General features: G+C 40.1%; 1 protein-coding gene across 4 annotated transcripts in view; it reads left to right on the forward strand.

Annotated features, from left to right (window-relative positions):
- The window catches only part of LOC117291634 (O-acyltransferase WSD-like), a 31,500-nt gene extending 14,919 nt beyond the window's left edge, over nucleotides 1-16,581 (forward strand). The window contains exons 2-5 of one of the 4 annotated variants that reach the window (XM_033773470.1): nucleotides 9,282-9,409; nucleotides 9,991-11,672; nucleotides 12,183-12,266; nucleotides 12,955-16,581. In XM_033773470.1, the coding sequence (XP_033629361.1) occupies nucleotides 9,334-9,409; nucleotides 9,991-11,672; nucleotides 12,183-12,266; nucleotides 12,955-13,320 (2,208 nt within the window). In that variant the 5' untranslated portion in view covers nucleotides 9,282-9,333 and the 3' untranslated portion in view covers nucleotides 13,321-16,581. Of the gene's footprint in view, nucleotides 1-9,281; nucleotides 9,457-9,990; nucleotides 11,673-12,182; nucleotides 12,267-12,954 lie in introns of those variants that run through there. The other 3 variants (XM_033773471.1, XM_033773472.1, XM_033773473.1) reach the window with 3 other exon arrangements.
- The last annotated feature ends 1,190 nt before the right edge of the window (nucleotides 16,582-17,771 follow it).

Consider the following 17,771-nt stretch of genomic DNA (forward strand, 5'->3'; position numbering starts at 1 on the left):
ATGTTCCATGCTTTGAATTATTAAAAAGCCTGTGGGTTTCTTGTTCTCTGCGTTGAATAATTGAAATAATGTAGTAGAGCAAAATGCAAATGTACGTAGCTTTTAGGGATGAAGTTCATCATTGAGGACATCCATGTACTAATCTTATGAATAACATAATGATCACTGGGTTCACTGTGGCTTAGCTTAAAGGGACACGTTGCCTTGGATCGGACGAGTTGGTCTATACAAAGCGTTTGTAACCGTTTGTTATAAAATTCATATGGGTAGAAAGATGTTGTAAAAGTAGAATACAATGATCCACACTTAATATCCCTCGAAATTGCGTGGTTTTCATTTTACATCGTAGACTAACACGGTCGGCCATTTATGGGAGTCAAATTTTTGACTCCCATAAATGGCCGACCGTATTAGTTCGCAAATTAAAAGGAAAACCATGCAATTTCGATGCATATTTTGTATAGACCAACTCGTCCGATCCAAGGCAACGTGTCACTTTAATGTAACATTGACGTTGAGCCAAAGCTTATGCTCTAAACGTTGTGTTATCAAAAAAGCCTATAGGTTTCTTGTCCTCCACATAAAATAATGTAGGAGACAAAACATATGCAAATGTAATAATAGCCGTAGGGGGGGGGGGCAAAGGTCAACAATAATGGCATATCAATATGTAATAATCATATGAATCACATAATGATCAGCAACTTCAGTCAACCGTGGTTGATGCACATGGCAGCCCTGTTGATCTAATTGATAGATAGTATAATCTTATTAAATCAAAAGCAAGTGTTACTTGATATTTAGTATTAAAAAAGTCGCATCCCCTTGAGGTGATGATCCCCTGGCTGCCGCGTCCCAGTGCACAATTTCATAGAGCTTGTTGGAGGTTTGTATTTAGCACAACACAATTCTGCTTACCATAATAAGGTTACCAGCTAACATAATATGCTGCGTGTGCAAATGGAACTGGTATCCTTCTTAGTCTCGTTTAGCAGATACATTTTAAGCAATGTTTTCTGCTTTGAAGCAGCTCTATATAATTTGACCCTATCTGTGTCGTGGCTACACGGTGCTAACGGTTTTGCAGATTCTGACTGGCATCCCGATCTATACTGACTAACAATGCCATTGTTATACTACCAGAATTATTGACAACACAATTAGGCCCCTAATATTGAAGAAAACTCCACCTTCCTAGCGTATTCAGAGAAACCTAAAACGAGTACTTCCCGCCCACCCCATCAAATTTCTTGCATTCTTCATGATTAATTACATAAGCGATAACAACAAATTAGTTCAATTTCTCGAGACCTGACGTGCTCAATTTAACTAAATTTACAGGACACTTTCGTTTTTAAAGGCGCAAATATGTTGGCGCGGGTATTTTTGTCAGGATTGGGGGAAACATTTCTGCATTTTGAACATTTTGTGGGAAACACACTTTGCAATCGCCGCCATCTTTGATGTGAAGCAATGGAAACGTGCACGCGCTGCATACGACTCTTAGCTATTGGTAGCTCTTCATTGACCTCAGTGGGGCTGTTTTGGGCTTGTAACGTCACAGCGAACGGGTGTTTTCTTTAGAATAGGCATAGCTCCTCATTTTTAGTGAGGGACTGATTTGGGCTTGTGACGTCATAAGGCACGGGCATATTTGGGCTTGTGACGTCATAAGGCACGGGCATATTCTTTAAATTAGGCATAGCTCCTAAGTTTACACAGTGAGGGACTGATTTGGGCTTGTGACGTCATAAGGGACGGGTATTTACTTTAAATTAGGCCTAGCTCGATGGCAATCTTTATGTTGTCGTATTGCTGAACACATAACGTAAATTCCATGTCAGTTTTGACACAACTATCAGTTTTCATAGAAAACTTCACTCTCAATCTTTCATATTGAGGGGACTGATTGGGATTGTGACGTCGTAAGGAACGGACATTTTCTTTAAATTAGGCCTGGCTATTCATTTACACAGTGAGGGGCTTGTGACGTCATATGCATGGGGCTTCAGCTAAGGGGTTTTAAAGGCACTGGACGCTACTGCTAATTCCCAAAATATTTGTTAGCATTAAAACTTACTTGTTAACGAGCAATGGAGAGCTGTTGATAGTATACAACATTGTGAGAAATGGCTCTCTCTGAAATAGCGTGGTTTTTGAGAGAGGTAATTTCTCACTCAATGGTACAAGGGCCTGAAGCCTTATTAGGCATCTGAAAGCACACTTGCGCAACAAGGTAGTTTGTCTGGCATTATTCTCTTGCAAATTTGATGACCAACTGAATCAACATTGTTTCCACAGGTTGGTTATATTATGCATATGTCGGGATACACCAAGTGGGAGTACAAGTGTCCAGTGCCTTTAATGAAGGGGACCTTGTCTCACGTTTTCGTTTTAGGACGAGCAGAAAATTGCCTTCCTCCAGAGGGTACTCAACAAGGGTGAATCAATGAGTGCTGACAAAAAAATCTCATCAAGAACAAACGAGCTAAAGGTTATTCAACGGACACTTGACTTGTGTACAAATCATCAGACACAAAATATCGATGAAATAATTGGTATAACTTGTACATCTGATGACAGCATAATGTATAGATACAACATCACCTGCAACATAAAGCACGCGACCAATATACTGTGTGTGTCCCATAGTATTGTTATATCAAAATACAAACATTAAAGGGAGGCTACACCTCACAAATTAACCACTGACTTGAAAAGAGCACAGGAGAGCTGATGATATTATAACAAAATATGACCCATTTGAAGTCATGTAGTTTTAAAGAAAGATATTATTTTCACCTACTCTCTAAATGTAAAGGAGTGACAAACACCACTCTTTACATTTCGAGTTGTCCCTCATATGGCTCTTTAAAAAGAGTGGTGGTTATTTCACTCTTTTAGAGGGGTTTCACTCCAGGAAAGAGTAAAAATCACTCAAAATGATGCAAACTTCAATCTCAAAGAGTGGAAGACCACTCAAAAAAGAGTTGTCCCTCATATGGCTTTTCAAAGAGTGATTTTCACTCTTTTGCATTTAGAGAGTAAAGTTTGAATCTAAGAAAGTGTTTAGGCATGCCGGAGCCTTCCTCGAGCATCCGAATGCACACAATTCTGTGTAAAAAGGTTTTCCCCACATTACTTTTGTGCAGCTTCCATAACCAATTGAGCCAAAATGTTCACAATGTGTTAGGCCTACAACAAATGAGAAAACAGGTCTTTGACAATTGCCAAAAGCTCCAATCGGTCAGCAAGAAACAAGTTAAAACCTCGGAGAAGCATTACTAATACTAAAACTTCCCAAATTGTGTATTCCATTGGCAGATAATTGTTCTGCACTGGACATAATAATATAACTGCTCCAGATTTTCGGCAACGTCTTAAAGGCAGTGGACACTATTGGTGATTGTCAAAGACTAGCCTTCACATTTGGTGTATCTCAACATATGCATGAAATAACAAACCTGTGAAAATTTGAGCTCAATCGTTCATCGAACTTGCGAGATAATAATGAAAGAAAAAAAACCACCCTTGTCACACGAAGTTGTGTGCGTTTAGACGGTTGATTTCGAGACCTCAAGTTCTAAATCTGAGGTCTCGAAATCAAATTCGTGGAAAATTACTTCTTTCTTGAAAACTATGGCACTTCAGAGGGAGCCGTTTCAATGTACCTTCAACCTCTCCCCATTACTCATTACCAAGAAAGGTTTTGTGCTAACAATTGTTTTGAGTAATTACCAATAGTGTTCACTGCCTTTAAAAACGCTACCACATTTGAAATGTAATTTGTACAGGTTATCTTTATGGTTTATATCTACAAGTATACAACTACATATAATTGAAATAAACAGCGGGTTACAATTACCAAACGTCTATCCCTTTAAAGTCAAGATGGTAAGTTACTCCGACGGATTGAATGTCCTTATTGATCCTGCAATATTGATAAATATTAACTACTACACGGCGATCAAAGGCAGCCATCCATCGCGTCTGCAGTTAAGACATGTTTGATATGAATTATGTTAATTTTATTACTCGAGATAATGATCGCATGGTCACCGATTTGAATTATCCAGCGATGATCGTTTGACGATCGGACGGTATGGTATATTGCGTACATACAGAAAGAGTCGACGGCTTTTTATAATGGTTCTTTCGAGAGAGGAAAAACATGAGTAAATCTATCTGCGTAGATAATACAGTAGCTCGAGTCAAGGCGAACATTTAATCTGAAGAACAAAAATGGTGATAGGAAACCTCCTTTTCAAAGGTTAAGGCTGCCCTTTTCTTTTTAATCGATTAAGAAGAAGAAAAATTCCCAATTGAAAAGCACTAAAAAAAAACGACAGTGGCAATTTCGTAGGTGCGTAAAAACAAAATTGCAAACTGGAATGAAATCAAGGTTAGTTATGTATGTTGAAAGTCATAACTTGTAGTAAATTTGATCAATAGGCTCGTGTGTTTGTATAAAATCAAATCTAGCGCGAGGTTGGTGTGAGACACAGTAAATAGCAAAGGTGAATGCAATGCATTTTACCAGCCTGTTCATATACGATTGTTTGCCAAAATGTGCGTCCAGTAATTATAATTGCCTTGAGCAAAGGTCTCCAAAATCCAAGCTCATATCGAGTATACATGTTTTCATGGTAAGGGTGGACTTATATTTATTGCCAAAACGTTGGTTAGAAATCCCCTTTCGTAATTGCATCTCTTATGATTTGATATGTGTTGTATTACTATAAAATAGTACTAGCCTGAGATCTTATGGTTGCCGATAGGCCCCCCTATAGCAGTTCACTGTTTGATTTGGGTGTATACAGACAAATTTTCCCAAACAAAAGTGATGTATAGTATTGTGTCCAATTATCTCAAAAATTGCTCGTGGCTGATGGATGAAGGGGTCAATTCTTGTGTGTGAATTATTTCTCCACTAAAAATAAAGACTAATTTGAGGGGAAAATGCATTTTATAACCTTATAAAAAAATAAGCAATGGTCAGCAAAACGTATCCTTCTCTCTCTGATTTTCGTCAGCTTTGGCAGAGGTCCCTTTTAGTACCCTGTATATTACCTGCAATCAAGAATATCAAAATTGGGGACAGTGCATCTTTTGACCACACAGTATCAACACAATCTTCTGTTCCGCGGCTTCACGTCCAAGTGGATTTTCGTCAAATTTATAGAGCGATCCCTTGAGTAACGGAAATACTATTCACTGATTAACCGTAAAACACGAAACACTGTTCTCCAGTTGAGATGTTTATTTATGGCAACATTTTGGCATTATGATTAAGTTTACAAGGTCATACTGGTTTACGGACTGGGCTCAGTTACATAGAGCTGCCTGTAGGAATAATGAAGAAGCTAAGATACAACATAATCATGGTTACTATAGAGATGAGTTTACCAGCCATCAACACAGTCATGCAATCTGTGAATGATATCCTGCTTAAGGCAGTGGGCACTATCAGTAATTGTCAATGACTAGCCTTCACAGTTGGTATATGTTAACATATGCATAAAATAACAAACCTGTGAAAATTTGAGCTCAATCGGTCATCGAAGTTGCGAGATAATAATGAAAGAAAAAAAACACCCTTCTCACACGAAGTTGTGTGCGTTTAGATGGTTGATTTCGAGATTTCAAGTTCTAAATCTGAGGTCTCGAAATCAAATTCGTGGAAAATTACTTCTTTCTCGATACCTATGGCACTTCAGAGGGAGCCGTTTCCCACAATTTTTTATACCATCAACCTTTCCACATTACTCGTCACCAAGTAAGGTTTTATGCTAATAATTATTTTGAGTAATTACCAATAGTGTCCTCTGCAAAATCTCAACTGTTTAGTCCTATTTATATGAAACATTTTACTGACCGCTTGTGCAAATGACGTCATTTGAGTAGGGCGTCCTCACGGAGAGGCCAAAACGTCGTTGTTCATTATGTCTGAACATCTGACGTCACACTTCGAGGCTTTGACTTTCGAGGCTTTGACCTCACGTCATTTCACACGCCCTTCTTAGTTCTGGCGACTTGCAGTTAAATCCAACGTACGTGTGAATATATCTAAACCAACAACTGTCCTTAATCTTGCTGATAAAGGTACAGGGGACCAGTCTAATTGTTCTTAGCCAATCATGTGCGCCACAAATCTGTGCGTTTCCATTGGTTTTTTTTAACGGTTTGACTCATAGATGGCGCCTTGGTGACGTCATGGCATGGTGAGGTTTTTACCTTGTACACTTTGATCAAAATGTTGACAATGTGAGAAATAACTCTTATTTGAAACTAACAAATAAATCTGATTCTCTCAAAGCACTTTAACTCAACTGACGAAAAATTGCACCAAACTGAAAGTAACTTATCAAATATTTTAAGCACGAAAGTTCCGTTTAACCAAAGGTCACTATTTCTGTTGTACGCAACACCGGCCAGACAAGGTATTTTTTCGCCTGTAGCTAGACGTGTTTCGTGCCTTGAGTAAGAGGCTATATAGCCTGTAGCCTTCTTAAGAGTAAATTTGTCTTCACGTCTTGGACGTCAGCTCTTACCCCTGTGTAAATATAACTACGCAATGTGTGCACATAATTATGGTGAAAATGTTCAACGACCACTTCACTTAAATTTCAGGGAAGTACGACAAGGTGGACGGCTGGAAATTCCCTTGGGTTAGAATATCATTATTAATCTCAGTTTTTAAAGGATTCTGATACTCTTTTTAGGACACAAAGACATCATGCCCACAGGTTTATATTATATTTTATTTGTAGGGGTATTTTGTTGGTTTTTAAATATTTAAACCTTTGCACTTCCCCAGACGAATCATGCTCAATAATGATGATGTTCTTGTCCGAAGATTTGTTAACAAAGTCATTATAATCTAAACCCGAGACCAACCATAAGAATCAATTCTTCAGACTGGTCTCTTAGAGAGAGAGAAATACTGATTTGTCTTAAAATCAAAATTAAACTACCTTTAACCAAGATGCAAACAACGAAATCTATCCTCATGTCAAAGTGGCAACGTGTAATAAGAAACCCAAGACATCCTTTCTTTTGCAAATAATTAAACCGTTGTGTTTGTGAAACCTATGTAATGTTTGTTTAGTGGTTAATTTCAACGTGCCTTCACGCATAATATAACACATCCACAGCCAAAATGTCATGTCCAGGGTAGTCGTAATGGCCAGGCTGCACTTAAAGACACTGGACACATTTGGCAGTAGTCAAAGACCCGTCTTCTCTCACTTGGTGTGTCTCAACATTATGCATGAATTAACAAACTTATGAAAATTTGAACTCAATTTGTTGTCGAAGTTGCGGAAAAATAATGGAAGAAAAAACACCATTTTCGCACAAGTTGTGTGCTTCTAGATGCCTTGATTTCGAGACCCCAGTTGAGGCTTCGAACGCAATAAAAAAAATCAGTAAGATACCTCTTTCTCAAAAACTAAGTTACTTCAGAGGGAGCCGTTTCTCACAATGTTTTTTTTAAGTTCTCCATTGCTCGTAACAAATTTTTATGTTAACAACTATTTTGAGCAACTATACCAATAGTGCCCAGTGCCTTTAAGTTTAGTTGCTAAGGTTGCAAACAAGACGGGGATCTAACACTTTATGGACGCATCCATGCCCTTTGGGTTAGTTCCAGTAAAAGTCGAATAAATAGATTGATGGTTATAGTGGATAACTATGTTAGCTGTCAAGTTTGCTTCACGGATGCTTTACAGTTGCCGAGATACACTCACTCCGTGTACTGTGATGGGGGTCATACGGCTGATGTAATAGGGCACATTCATGTTGTATTATTATAGATCATCATCACCCCCGCGTTTGGCACCCCACCCTCCCCCCCCCCCCCCCCCCCACCCCCAAACAAATACTGTATGATGGTCATACGGCAACTGTACAGCCGTTGCAATTGTGCCCACAATTTGAATTTGAGAAACGTGCTGTCAGAAACGTTTCCAAAATCGTGTAGTCCTTTTGGGGACTACTCTTCCTGTGGACATACATTTTTCGCTCCGGATTGTCGGCGATATTTCACAAAAGTGACCACCTTTTGAAATGACATTTTCACATGTATAGTTTTATTGTATACATCTACATGTATTTTATCTAAAATTAAAACAAACGAACCGGTCCAAGGAATTTTCATTTTGCCTTTAAACTAAACAACATTGATATTTTAGATATCTGCAACCACATGCGAACAATTTCAACACGACCGGTGACGCTTCGCCTCAAGCTTCCAATTCAATACAATTTTAGATTTCTTCAAAAACATCGGTCACTTCTCTCAAAACGGACGTCCGCAGTAATTCGGTTAGCACCGACGTGTACGTGTGTTGCATACAGTGACTGAACAATCTTACCTCACTGGACTATATGAACGTTTTTGTTCACGGCAGCCAATTACACGCAAATTATGCTTGGCGCTCACAAACCTTTATTTGAATCACGGTTTAAAACACAATGCAAAGGAACTGTGCCTGCGGAAATATTATTTCTTTATTATGGTAAAAGCAGGAAGTTGGGGCTTTCACAAAACAAGCTTTGCCAGTTCTGTCGGGAAATGTGGACTTAAGGGAGTTGCGTCTTTAAAAATGTCAAATTAATTTAAGAACTGCATCCAAACCAAAGAAGGGCATACTTCTATGATTATGCTATGACATTTCTCTACAAATTAACATAATTGAAGTGCTGCAGTTGTTATCAATAGTTGTTATCAAATGTAAAATTCATTTGACTTTCACGTTTGTGGGGTATTTAAACATGCGATTTTTTTCGTCTAAATAACTTGCTTCTTATGAATTTTATTTGTTTTTTACCCAAACTAAAGATGGGCCTACTTCTATTGTTCCATGACATCTTTTGTACTATAGCACAATTGAAGTTTTACAGTTTTAATCGTCACTTGGTGAGCAAATAGTATTGGAATGTAAAACTTGTGGTTCTATTTACGTTCACTTTAGGTAGGGTTTTCTAACATGCGAATTGTTCGTTCTAACTTGTCTGTTACGAAAGTTATTTGTATGTTTACCCATTAATGGAGGTGTGTTAAGCACTGTCACATTACTCGTTGGGATTCGAACCTACGACCTTTGCCATTAGACCATGAAACTTGCCCGGTAGCTAGGAGCAGTTCGAACCCTATTTCATAGAACTCGAGAAACTGACACTAATATATGGGACACAATCTTCTGTCAAACCTGTGATGATGATCAGCTTCAACATACATTACTAATAAATGGTTTGTTTTGCTGCTTGTTTTTCATTAGGTCAAGAATGGACTTCATTCTCATGGCCATATCGTCACATCTTTGAGGCATCATGAGTAGTCAGGCTCCCAATGTTGAACCTTCGTCACCTTGGGCGGAGAGACGACTGTCGCAAATCGCATGCGAAGGTAGGAAGCCAAATGGAGACTTTCGAACACTAGGTGGCGGCAGACAGGTAATTATTACCGTTGCTTGCGTTGTTGTGAGCATGCTCACATTTCCAAGAATAATGGATTTACCTGGTAAGCTTGCTGCCACCAGGTCCCAAAAGTCTCTCTTACCATCTCTCACCTCAAACATGCTTCAGTCCTCCAAAACTCCCGGGCAGAATTGACCCGGGGTCCTGCATAAGCAGGGAACCATGCAGTGCAATCTTCTGCACCTGGGTCAGTATAAAACTGAGTAAAACTGACGAATAGAGTCGTTGTAAAAATTTTGTTTTGACCAGTTCTGGGGTCAGCCTGAGCCAGAAATGGGTCAGGACTCACTGTGACGCAGAATTCGGGTCGAGTCTTACTCGGGAAGAAGACAAAGTGTGACAGAGTGTTTGGTTTAACTCAACTTATAACACGGAATCTGAGTTTTTATTTGTACACGTGTATTACGTACAAGTACTTTTGTGAAACCAGAGGCCCAGGCTTTTGACCTTCAAAGATTGTGATTACACATTTCTCAGATTTTTGTTTTTATTTTATATCTGTTTGCACAGCAGGAACGAAGAAACAGTCCCCCTGCAACACTGGCTCCAAATCCAACCGCTCCATTCCAAGTCCAAAGATCGGTAGCGTCGAATCACTGCATGTAACCATTGACGATGCCGAACCAGATCTACTCAGCATGTCACCCGGAAGAGGCAAACAGGAGACGCCCCCAAGCGGTCAAAAGGCAACCAATTCCCGCCATAAAGCCAGCTTAGCCAATGGGGTCAAGCACATGAAGAGACTTAAGCATCCGGCAGATCAGAGCTTGATCCTCCCTCTACTAGGGACACTCCTATTCGTTGTACTAGCTTTAATAACCTGCATTCCAGTTTTAACCGTAACTCTCATAGTCGTACCTGTAGCGTATATCACACGTAGACTTGTTTCGTGTCGGCGATGTTCCTGCCTACGATGTCCAAATTTACTATCTGCCATAGATAGGTTTTGGTTGAACGAAACGGAACTGAACCAAGCAGTGAACCATAGCTTACTTCATCTCGATGGGAACATTGAGGTGACAAGGGTACGGGATTTGCTGCTGGCTAGGGTGGTATCCGCCGAGAACAAACGTGGGACTAAACTCTACGCACGGTTCACCCAGCGCGTCGTCCCTGTCATGTGCGGCTACCAGTGGAGCAACGATGACGAGTTTAACATTGATAATCACATAGTTAAAGTTACCGAGTCTTTCAGAACTAAAAGTGACGTGGTGAGCTACATCTCTAAACTAGCGTGCATTGGTTTGAGGCATGACAGACCCTTATGGGAGATGCATGTTCTGCAGCTGGGAGTCGAACAGCCAGACACGCTGTTACTATTCCGTATCCATGCGTGTATGTCAGACGGGGTCAATTTGAACGAATTGTTACACAAAGCACTGGCCGATAACCACACTAAGGTGCCACCCGGTACACCACGAAAGACTCGCTTTGGGAAACGTGCAATGGCATTCAATGCAATAAGAGCCCTCATAGTCGGGCCCCTTGTACTTTTAAAGCAAGTCTTCTGCTGCAGCGATGATTTTAGTCTATTCAGTGAGCGACGAATGACAGGACAGAAAAGGGTTGCTTGGTCCGATGCAATACACCTCCCACCGGTCTATCGTGTAAAAATGGTGACCAGATGCACTGTCAATGACGTAGCATTATCAGCAGTGGTAGGTAGCCTGAGACTGTACCTCCAAGCATCAGGCATACACAACCCGAAACAGATCCATTCGAATATAGCTGTGGATTTCAGAGGCTCGGACTCTCCTCGTGGAGTGAGCCCAATGGGGAACCGCTTCACTCTCTCCAACCTGAAACTACCAACTCAGACAGAAGGGGCTATCCCTAGGTTATGGGACACCAAACGGTGCATGGACGAACTCAAACTCTCAGCTGAGCACGTGGTATTCTACGGTATGACGAAAGCTGTCATGACAACATTCCCTGAGTCCATCGCTAGCGGGATACTCTCGTCCTTCTTCGGAGGGAGTAGCTGCACTTTAACCAATTTAGCTCTCGGTGATGAACTTTTAACTTTTGGCGGTAACCATATTAAGATGTTGTTGTTCTGGATGTCGCCTGTCGATGATATTCCTATTAGTATATCTATTCTGACGTATGCAGATCAGATGAGGATAGCTATTGTTGCCGATTGTGGAATTGTGCCGGATCCACAGCCGATTGCGGACGAGTTTAAAAATCAGGTATGGCATCTTTTTCTTCTTCTTCTAAATCAACTAATTTTAATCGTGTGGTGCTCAAATGATGCTCGTTAACCTTTTCAGTTCGACAAAGAGATTGTTTAAGAAAAACCACCGAGTGGTGAAACCGGGCAGGGTAGAATACAGTATGTGTAGATGCCCGCCCTCAATGGTTACCGAGAGGTTAGTTACGGTAAAGAGTAGGAATAGAGCTTGAAGCCCTGAGGTGTCGTTTTTTCATTGGGGATTAGGTAATAGTTTATGGTTTCTTCCCCTGCCTCCCTCCTCTGACAGTGGTTCGAATCACACCTAAGACTGGAGGTCGTAGTGGCATTTTGGGTTTTAAGTCTCTACCTGACTGTGTAGGCCTTCCCCATTAAAGTTGGTGTGTTCCTCCCTCATCTAAAAATTAACCTTCAGCGTCTCATGTTCATCATGTTTTGGCGCCAATCGAGTTGTTGAATTTCCAATAAACATTATTGACCTCTGTCTGTCTGGCTTTGTGTATTTCAGATCGAGACTCTGGTCAGCCTCCTTGCTCACCGCCGGATACCTGGAGAATACAGACGCCGCGCATTGGACGAGGATGAAGACGAGGTACAAGACAATACATTTCAACATTGCTTGGGCAACACCCCTGCTCCATAAATCTGGCATGTTTCAAAAATATTTCAAAAGCCCCTATTCAACGTGTTTATGACCTTAAGATTGTTAAATTTAGTGTGCTTATGGATACCAAAGGGAATCCAAATTTACAACATATTATGGCTGGGTAAATACAACTTATTTCTGCTAACACAGTTACATTGGTGTTAATTAAACTCTCTCTTGGTTTTCTAAATGACAACACACATGGTGTCAATTTTAACACCTCAATTTTTGCAGAATATGGATAAATGGATAGTCAATTATGACTAGTTATTTCCGATTTGAATGTGTTCCCCCCCAAAAAAAAAAATGTGCATTTTTGTTAAAGGTATATATTATGCCATCTAGACAATTAGTAATTTGATCACCAGTTGCAACCAATCTTGTGAGCAAACACATTGGACTGTCCTTTGTATGTTCACAAACAAACTTGCTTCCCTGCTCTATGCTTAGAGGTGATGTAATTTCCAGTCACAGTACCTGGGTCTATGTCAACACTAAAGGGGACCCCCCCCCCCCCCCCCACACACACACACACGCCTACACCCCAAGGCTATGGCTGAATAAGAGCCTGTGTAAGATATTAGCTTTTAACCGCTCATCTAATCAGCAATTAATATTTCACAAATGTTTCCAGGATGAAGAAATCGACTCTCTGGAAGAGGAAATTCGTACGCCATCATCAGCCTCGGGCAGGAAAACACGTCCCTTATCGGCAAGTTGTCTCCAGAGGGCCAGTTCTCGATCTTCGTCCGTGATGCGACCACTTTCCACAGTCGGCGATAACGAAGTAAACGGGACGCTTGAGGGCTCCCTTACCTACGGTCACGAGACCACTGACGTAGGGGCGTTTAGGAGTTCATGCGAGAGGCGAGCCGAGAGTGGGAGCAGCATGGAGTGTGTCAGCTTCTCCCAGGAACCCAGCCAATCCGACGGAGGGGAGGTTGCCTTCGATATCTCACCGTGCGTGGAGAGACGAAACTCATCTGGCCATCTTGTCTAACATTACGTAGTGTCACCTATTTATATAGACCTATTAGCAGTAACTAAGATGCAATTCAAGAAAACCAGCAGTATTTGTAGACTGCTTGTTGAGATGTCACCCTAAACGAAAATAGGTAGACCAACGTATGGTGTTTCGGCTAAGTTTATTTGTACAAAAGGCCATGTCACACGAGCCTACATCTACAACAAGCCAATCCATTATTTCAGTGCGTTCATTATTTTCCTGTGCCGGTGACAGGGAATTCTGTCCGCCGGAGATTCGGCCCCCTCATGGAAAACTAACGTACTGTGGGCTGTAGGAGGATGATTCAAAAGAGGGCGCTATCAGAAGTAGTTTGTACTATAGTTCCCAATATGGGGGACAGATGGGGGCTGACCCGGTTGAGCCCCATCAAAGCTATTCAAACGTACCGGGGCAGACACCGGGGTCGACCCAGGGAAGCTAAACGAACGCACCCGTTATTCATAAGTGTGACGTCAGATGTTCAGGCCAACCCGGGTACAACATCCTACAGTGACCTTCAAGTTGCTTGTAAAAATTGACCTGTGTGACACGTCCTGTAGACATGTCATGAACTTTTTATTGGGTCGTTGTAATGCAAATATTATTTTAACAAACCGTTTGGTGATTATAAATTTTAAAAGAACTTTCCATAAGAGTATTATACTTTCGTTCTCTTGAAGAACTGTTGCAGGGTGAGAAATGATAATTGATGTATCGGTGAAATGCAACGGGTAGGTTGTAATTAACCATCCTTCGGCAATCTTTCACAAGTTATATTTGCCAAACTATAAAATGGATATAGTACGTATATTATAATAATAATATAATAATATTCTATGATATTTTTTAATCGACTGTGTAATATTGTTGTGGTAACCTTTTCTACCTTATTTTAATTATGACGAGTTTGTGTTAAATTAGAGTTGCAAAATATGTATTGACTTTCAAACCGTGCGGGGCGTGACTTTGTGAAAGAACCTCCACACAAATATTAATTATTTTGTTTTACCGTCCACACTGGCCCAAGTTCATAAAGCCATATAGCAGAAAATGCCTGTCCAGCAAACTTGGACCTTTTCGAAACCACGGCTTCTGCTCCAGATTCGGCTAAGGCTAGCTTGGTGCTCGCATTGTTTCGACAATTATTGCGCGTCCTTTGTGTACGTGCTCAGGGCTTCAGACAAAAGAACGGAGCCTGAAGCCAAATCCAAAGCCGTAGCCGTGGATTCGAACCCTGGTGCCAAGTGTCCTACTGACAGAATGGTGTGACTATTGTCATAAAGGTTCATCAGATGTGGAGAACAATGTGAGAGTATATTTTTAATTGGGAGGGGGGGGGGGACTAATTAGATGTGTGGATGATTTTCCACACATGCATGCTTTGGTGTGTTATTAGAAAACTTTCGTGCCCGATGTATTACGAGCATCACTATAGTTTAATGTCAATGTTTTAATAGGTCAAGGTCCAACCCCAAGGTAGCCGTCCAGTTGTATTATATAGTTAGATCAGTCTGGCATTCTGTTTTATACTTTTGTTGTCAAAGAAATCGCCTAGCAAAATAATAAGAAGGTGACAGCGGACCTCGCCGATGTTTCAAGTTGAAGGCCTATAGCTGGTATCCTGACAGTCCCTTTTATACCCGGCCCTCTGTGGGTGTCTGAGCGAAATCGAAGGTGCCCAGAGGTGCACTCCTTTATTTTGAGTTTTGGGCGCGGGCTAAAAGATCAGACAACGTGTAGTTTGCTTGAATGGGGAAGCCATAAGTAAACGAATGATTTTCGGTCTAATCATGTTTTTAGACAAAAACAATAATTGCATTGGTAGATTTATAAACATGACGATATCGTCTCGTCACAATCTCGTGATTTGCTCATACATGGTTTATTTCAGAATTTGACTTGTAATGCATTGCAATATCTACTTTATCACCTAATGTTCTAAGGCTTGCTGTTTATTTTGTTTTATGCAAGGAGTCGGGGTGTATTAATTCATCGTGATCGTTCAATGCAAAATCTGTGTTAAGGCCACTGTTTTGAGTCATCAGTCAGGGATCAACTGACATGTAGATCTTGATTGTGTCATGGGATTATTTCAGTGTACCTTTCGTCATAAAATATGACCATGTTTTTGTCTGTTTTGCCTATGGGTCTTAGAGGTAAACCCCAAACTACAATAATTAGCATTTGAAATTTCGTAATACATATCACAAAATACTGATCATTTTAGTTAGGTATTGATGCATATTATAAAAGAATACACCGCAGTAGTTGTGAACCACCCTTATTTAGAACTCCGGCAAGAGTTGTGTAACGAGAAGCTACTTTATAATCCATGGACTTTCATCTTTGAGAGGGCAAGGCCATTTTCGTTTTGCGCATGACACTTTCATTGTACAATATTTAAGTCTTGTATAATAAGCCTTTAAAGGGGCAACTAGGCTGCCGACCAGGCATCCATGTATACAGTGTGTTTACAGAAACACACTAGTGGCTTACTCTACTTGATATCAATAAGTCTGATCGTAGAGCAAAGACGGTCTGATGGACACATTACTGTTACCGTCATGTGCTAGATTTTTTACAAAAATTGTTTCGGCGAAGAAACAACTGAATTTTGTTTTCCCTGAGTGGCTACCTTTGGCAGGCCATGGTTTGAATGATCTTAAAGTTCAAATCATCCGTCATCAGAAAATTCATGATCCTAATGATTCATGAATTAGGCTAATATCACACGCTTTAGTCGTAAATTATTAATTTGAGATCTAGGCCTTTTTGTTGAATGCATGATTTGTGTGTGATAATAAAACGTGAGTTCATAGATCCGTGTCGTTTTATTGGTTGGATCACGCTTACGTCATCCATCATTTTGCCATATGTTAGACCCATTATTGGAGTTCAATGTTGAGTCATTATTGAATGACAACCGTATACATAGTGCAGGTTTCATGTACTACTGCAACGCAACTCATCACATTGTCATTTGGGTGGGTATCGGATGTCAATTCGCAGCCCTTCCTGCTTGGCATAAAGGACCAACTCGAAAAACATTTTTATGAGATCGTTTTGAGAGCGCCTTTTTCACTTCAACGTTTCAAAGGCAGCCTACGGTTTTGATTATATCGGCCTATACATGTACTTGTTTTTTTTTTACACTTTTGTCCCGCTGCTAAAACAGCTTTTTTTCGAGTTGGGCTGTTTTGTCATGGAGGGCCTCCATGCGTCTAATAAATCGTTATGAATAAAGTCAGGTAACTATAGATCAAGCGTTTGCAGCACATGGAAAGAAGAGTGGAAAATAAACTCAGAAGCGTGATTTTTTTTTTACATAGAACTCATGAAAAACGGTAGGGCCTATTAGCTGTGCAAACTACTTACCAGCAAAAAATGATCTGTATAAAATTATTGCAAACAAAAAAGTATAGTGTCCTGACGTCTCTACCCCAGTGAGAGGCTTTCTCGAACGATAAACTGCTTAAAGACACTGATAGTGTCGAAACATCAGGCCTCGGTCAAAAGAGAACTCGGTCAAAAAGAACCAGTGAATCATTTTAGAGGTTTCAAGGAAAAAGACGATGCAGATGTATGCTGTTTAATCTCTTCTTAATTATTATTCCATCTAAGTATTACACTAATTTAGGAAGACGTTGTTTATCTGACCATCTGATACAAACTATTATATGGGTGTATGTGATTGATCTGTTGGTTTATAAACTTATAATATCTGAAATAAATAAACCATTGAAGATTGCCAAATAAATCATTGAAGATTGCCAAATATGCCTATGAGTCTTATTTGGATTGATCGAGTCTATGATAATGTTCTTTTGGAGAGACAAAAACAAAGATTGTAGCGGCTATTAATATTCATGTAATCACTTCATTTAGGGGCCCTAACGTTAAATCGTTAATTTCCCTATTGAGGTATAGATGTTCATTTTAGTCACAGATCATCCACTTAACTTAAAGTGCGTTCCGGTGGGCCCCTACTTAGTCTATGGATCTTATGCAATGAGAATTATTAATTAATCAAACACTAGGGGGATTTCCAAAATACATCGATAATTCGTTGACAGAGGGCGCTCGCGTGAGTCAATCACTCAAATCCGTATCCAATAAGCGAGACCACATACATATGCATACAGGTATTTATGAGTCACGGCACTACTACTTAGTACTAGAGCAGCCTTCGGCGGGAACTTAGAAGGCGTCTGCATTCAATGAGACCTATACATTTGAATGATCAATTTAACAAACTTACTTTTTAATTAGTTTTGTTCGTAGTTTTTTTTTTACATAATATTGTCACAATCTTGATCACACCCCTCTTATAGAGTGTGGACATGTTGATCACAATCCAAATCTAATTTTCCCTCGTGGTCTAACTACTGTGGGGATATATTTCATTATTGTCCTTGCAAATTTTACTTTAAAAAGTTTTGTAGACA

The sequence above is a fragment of the Asterias rubens genome, chromosome 6 (genome assembly GCF_902459465.1).
Source record: "Asterias rubens chromosome 6, eAstRub1.3, whole genome shotgun sequence".
Lineage (NCBI taxonomy): Eukaryota > Metazoa > Echinodermata > Asteroidea > Forcipulatida > Asteriidae > Asterias > Asterias rubens.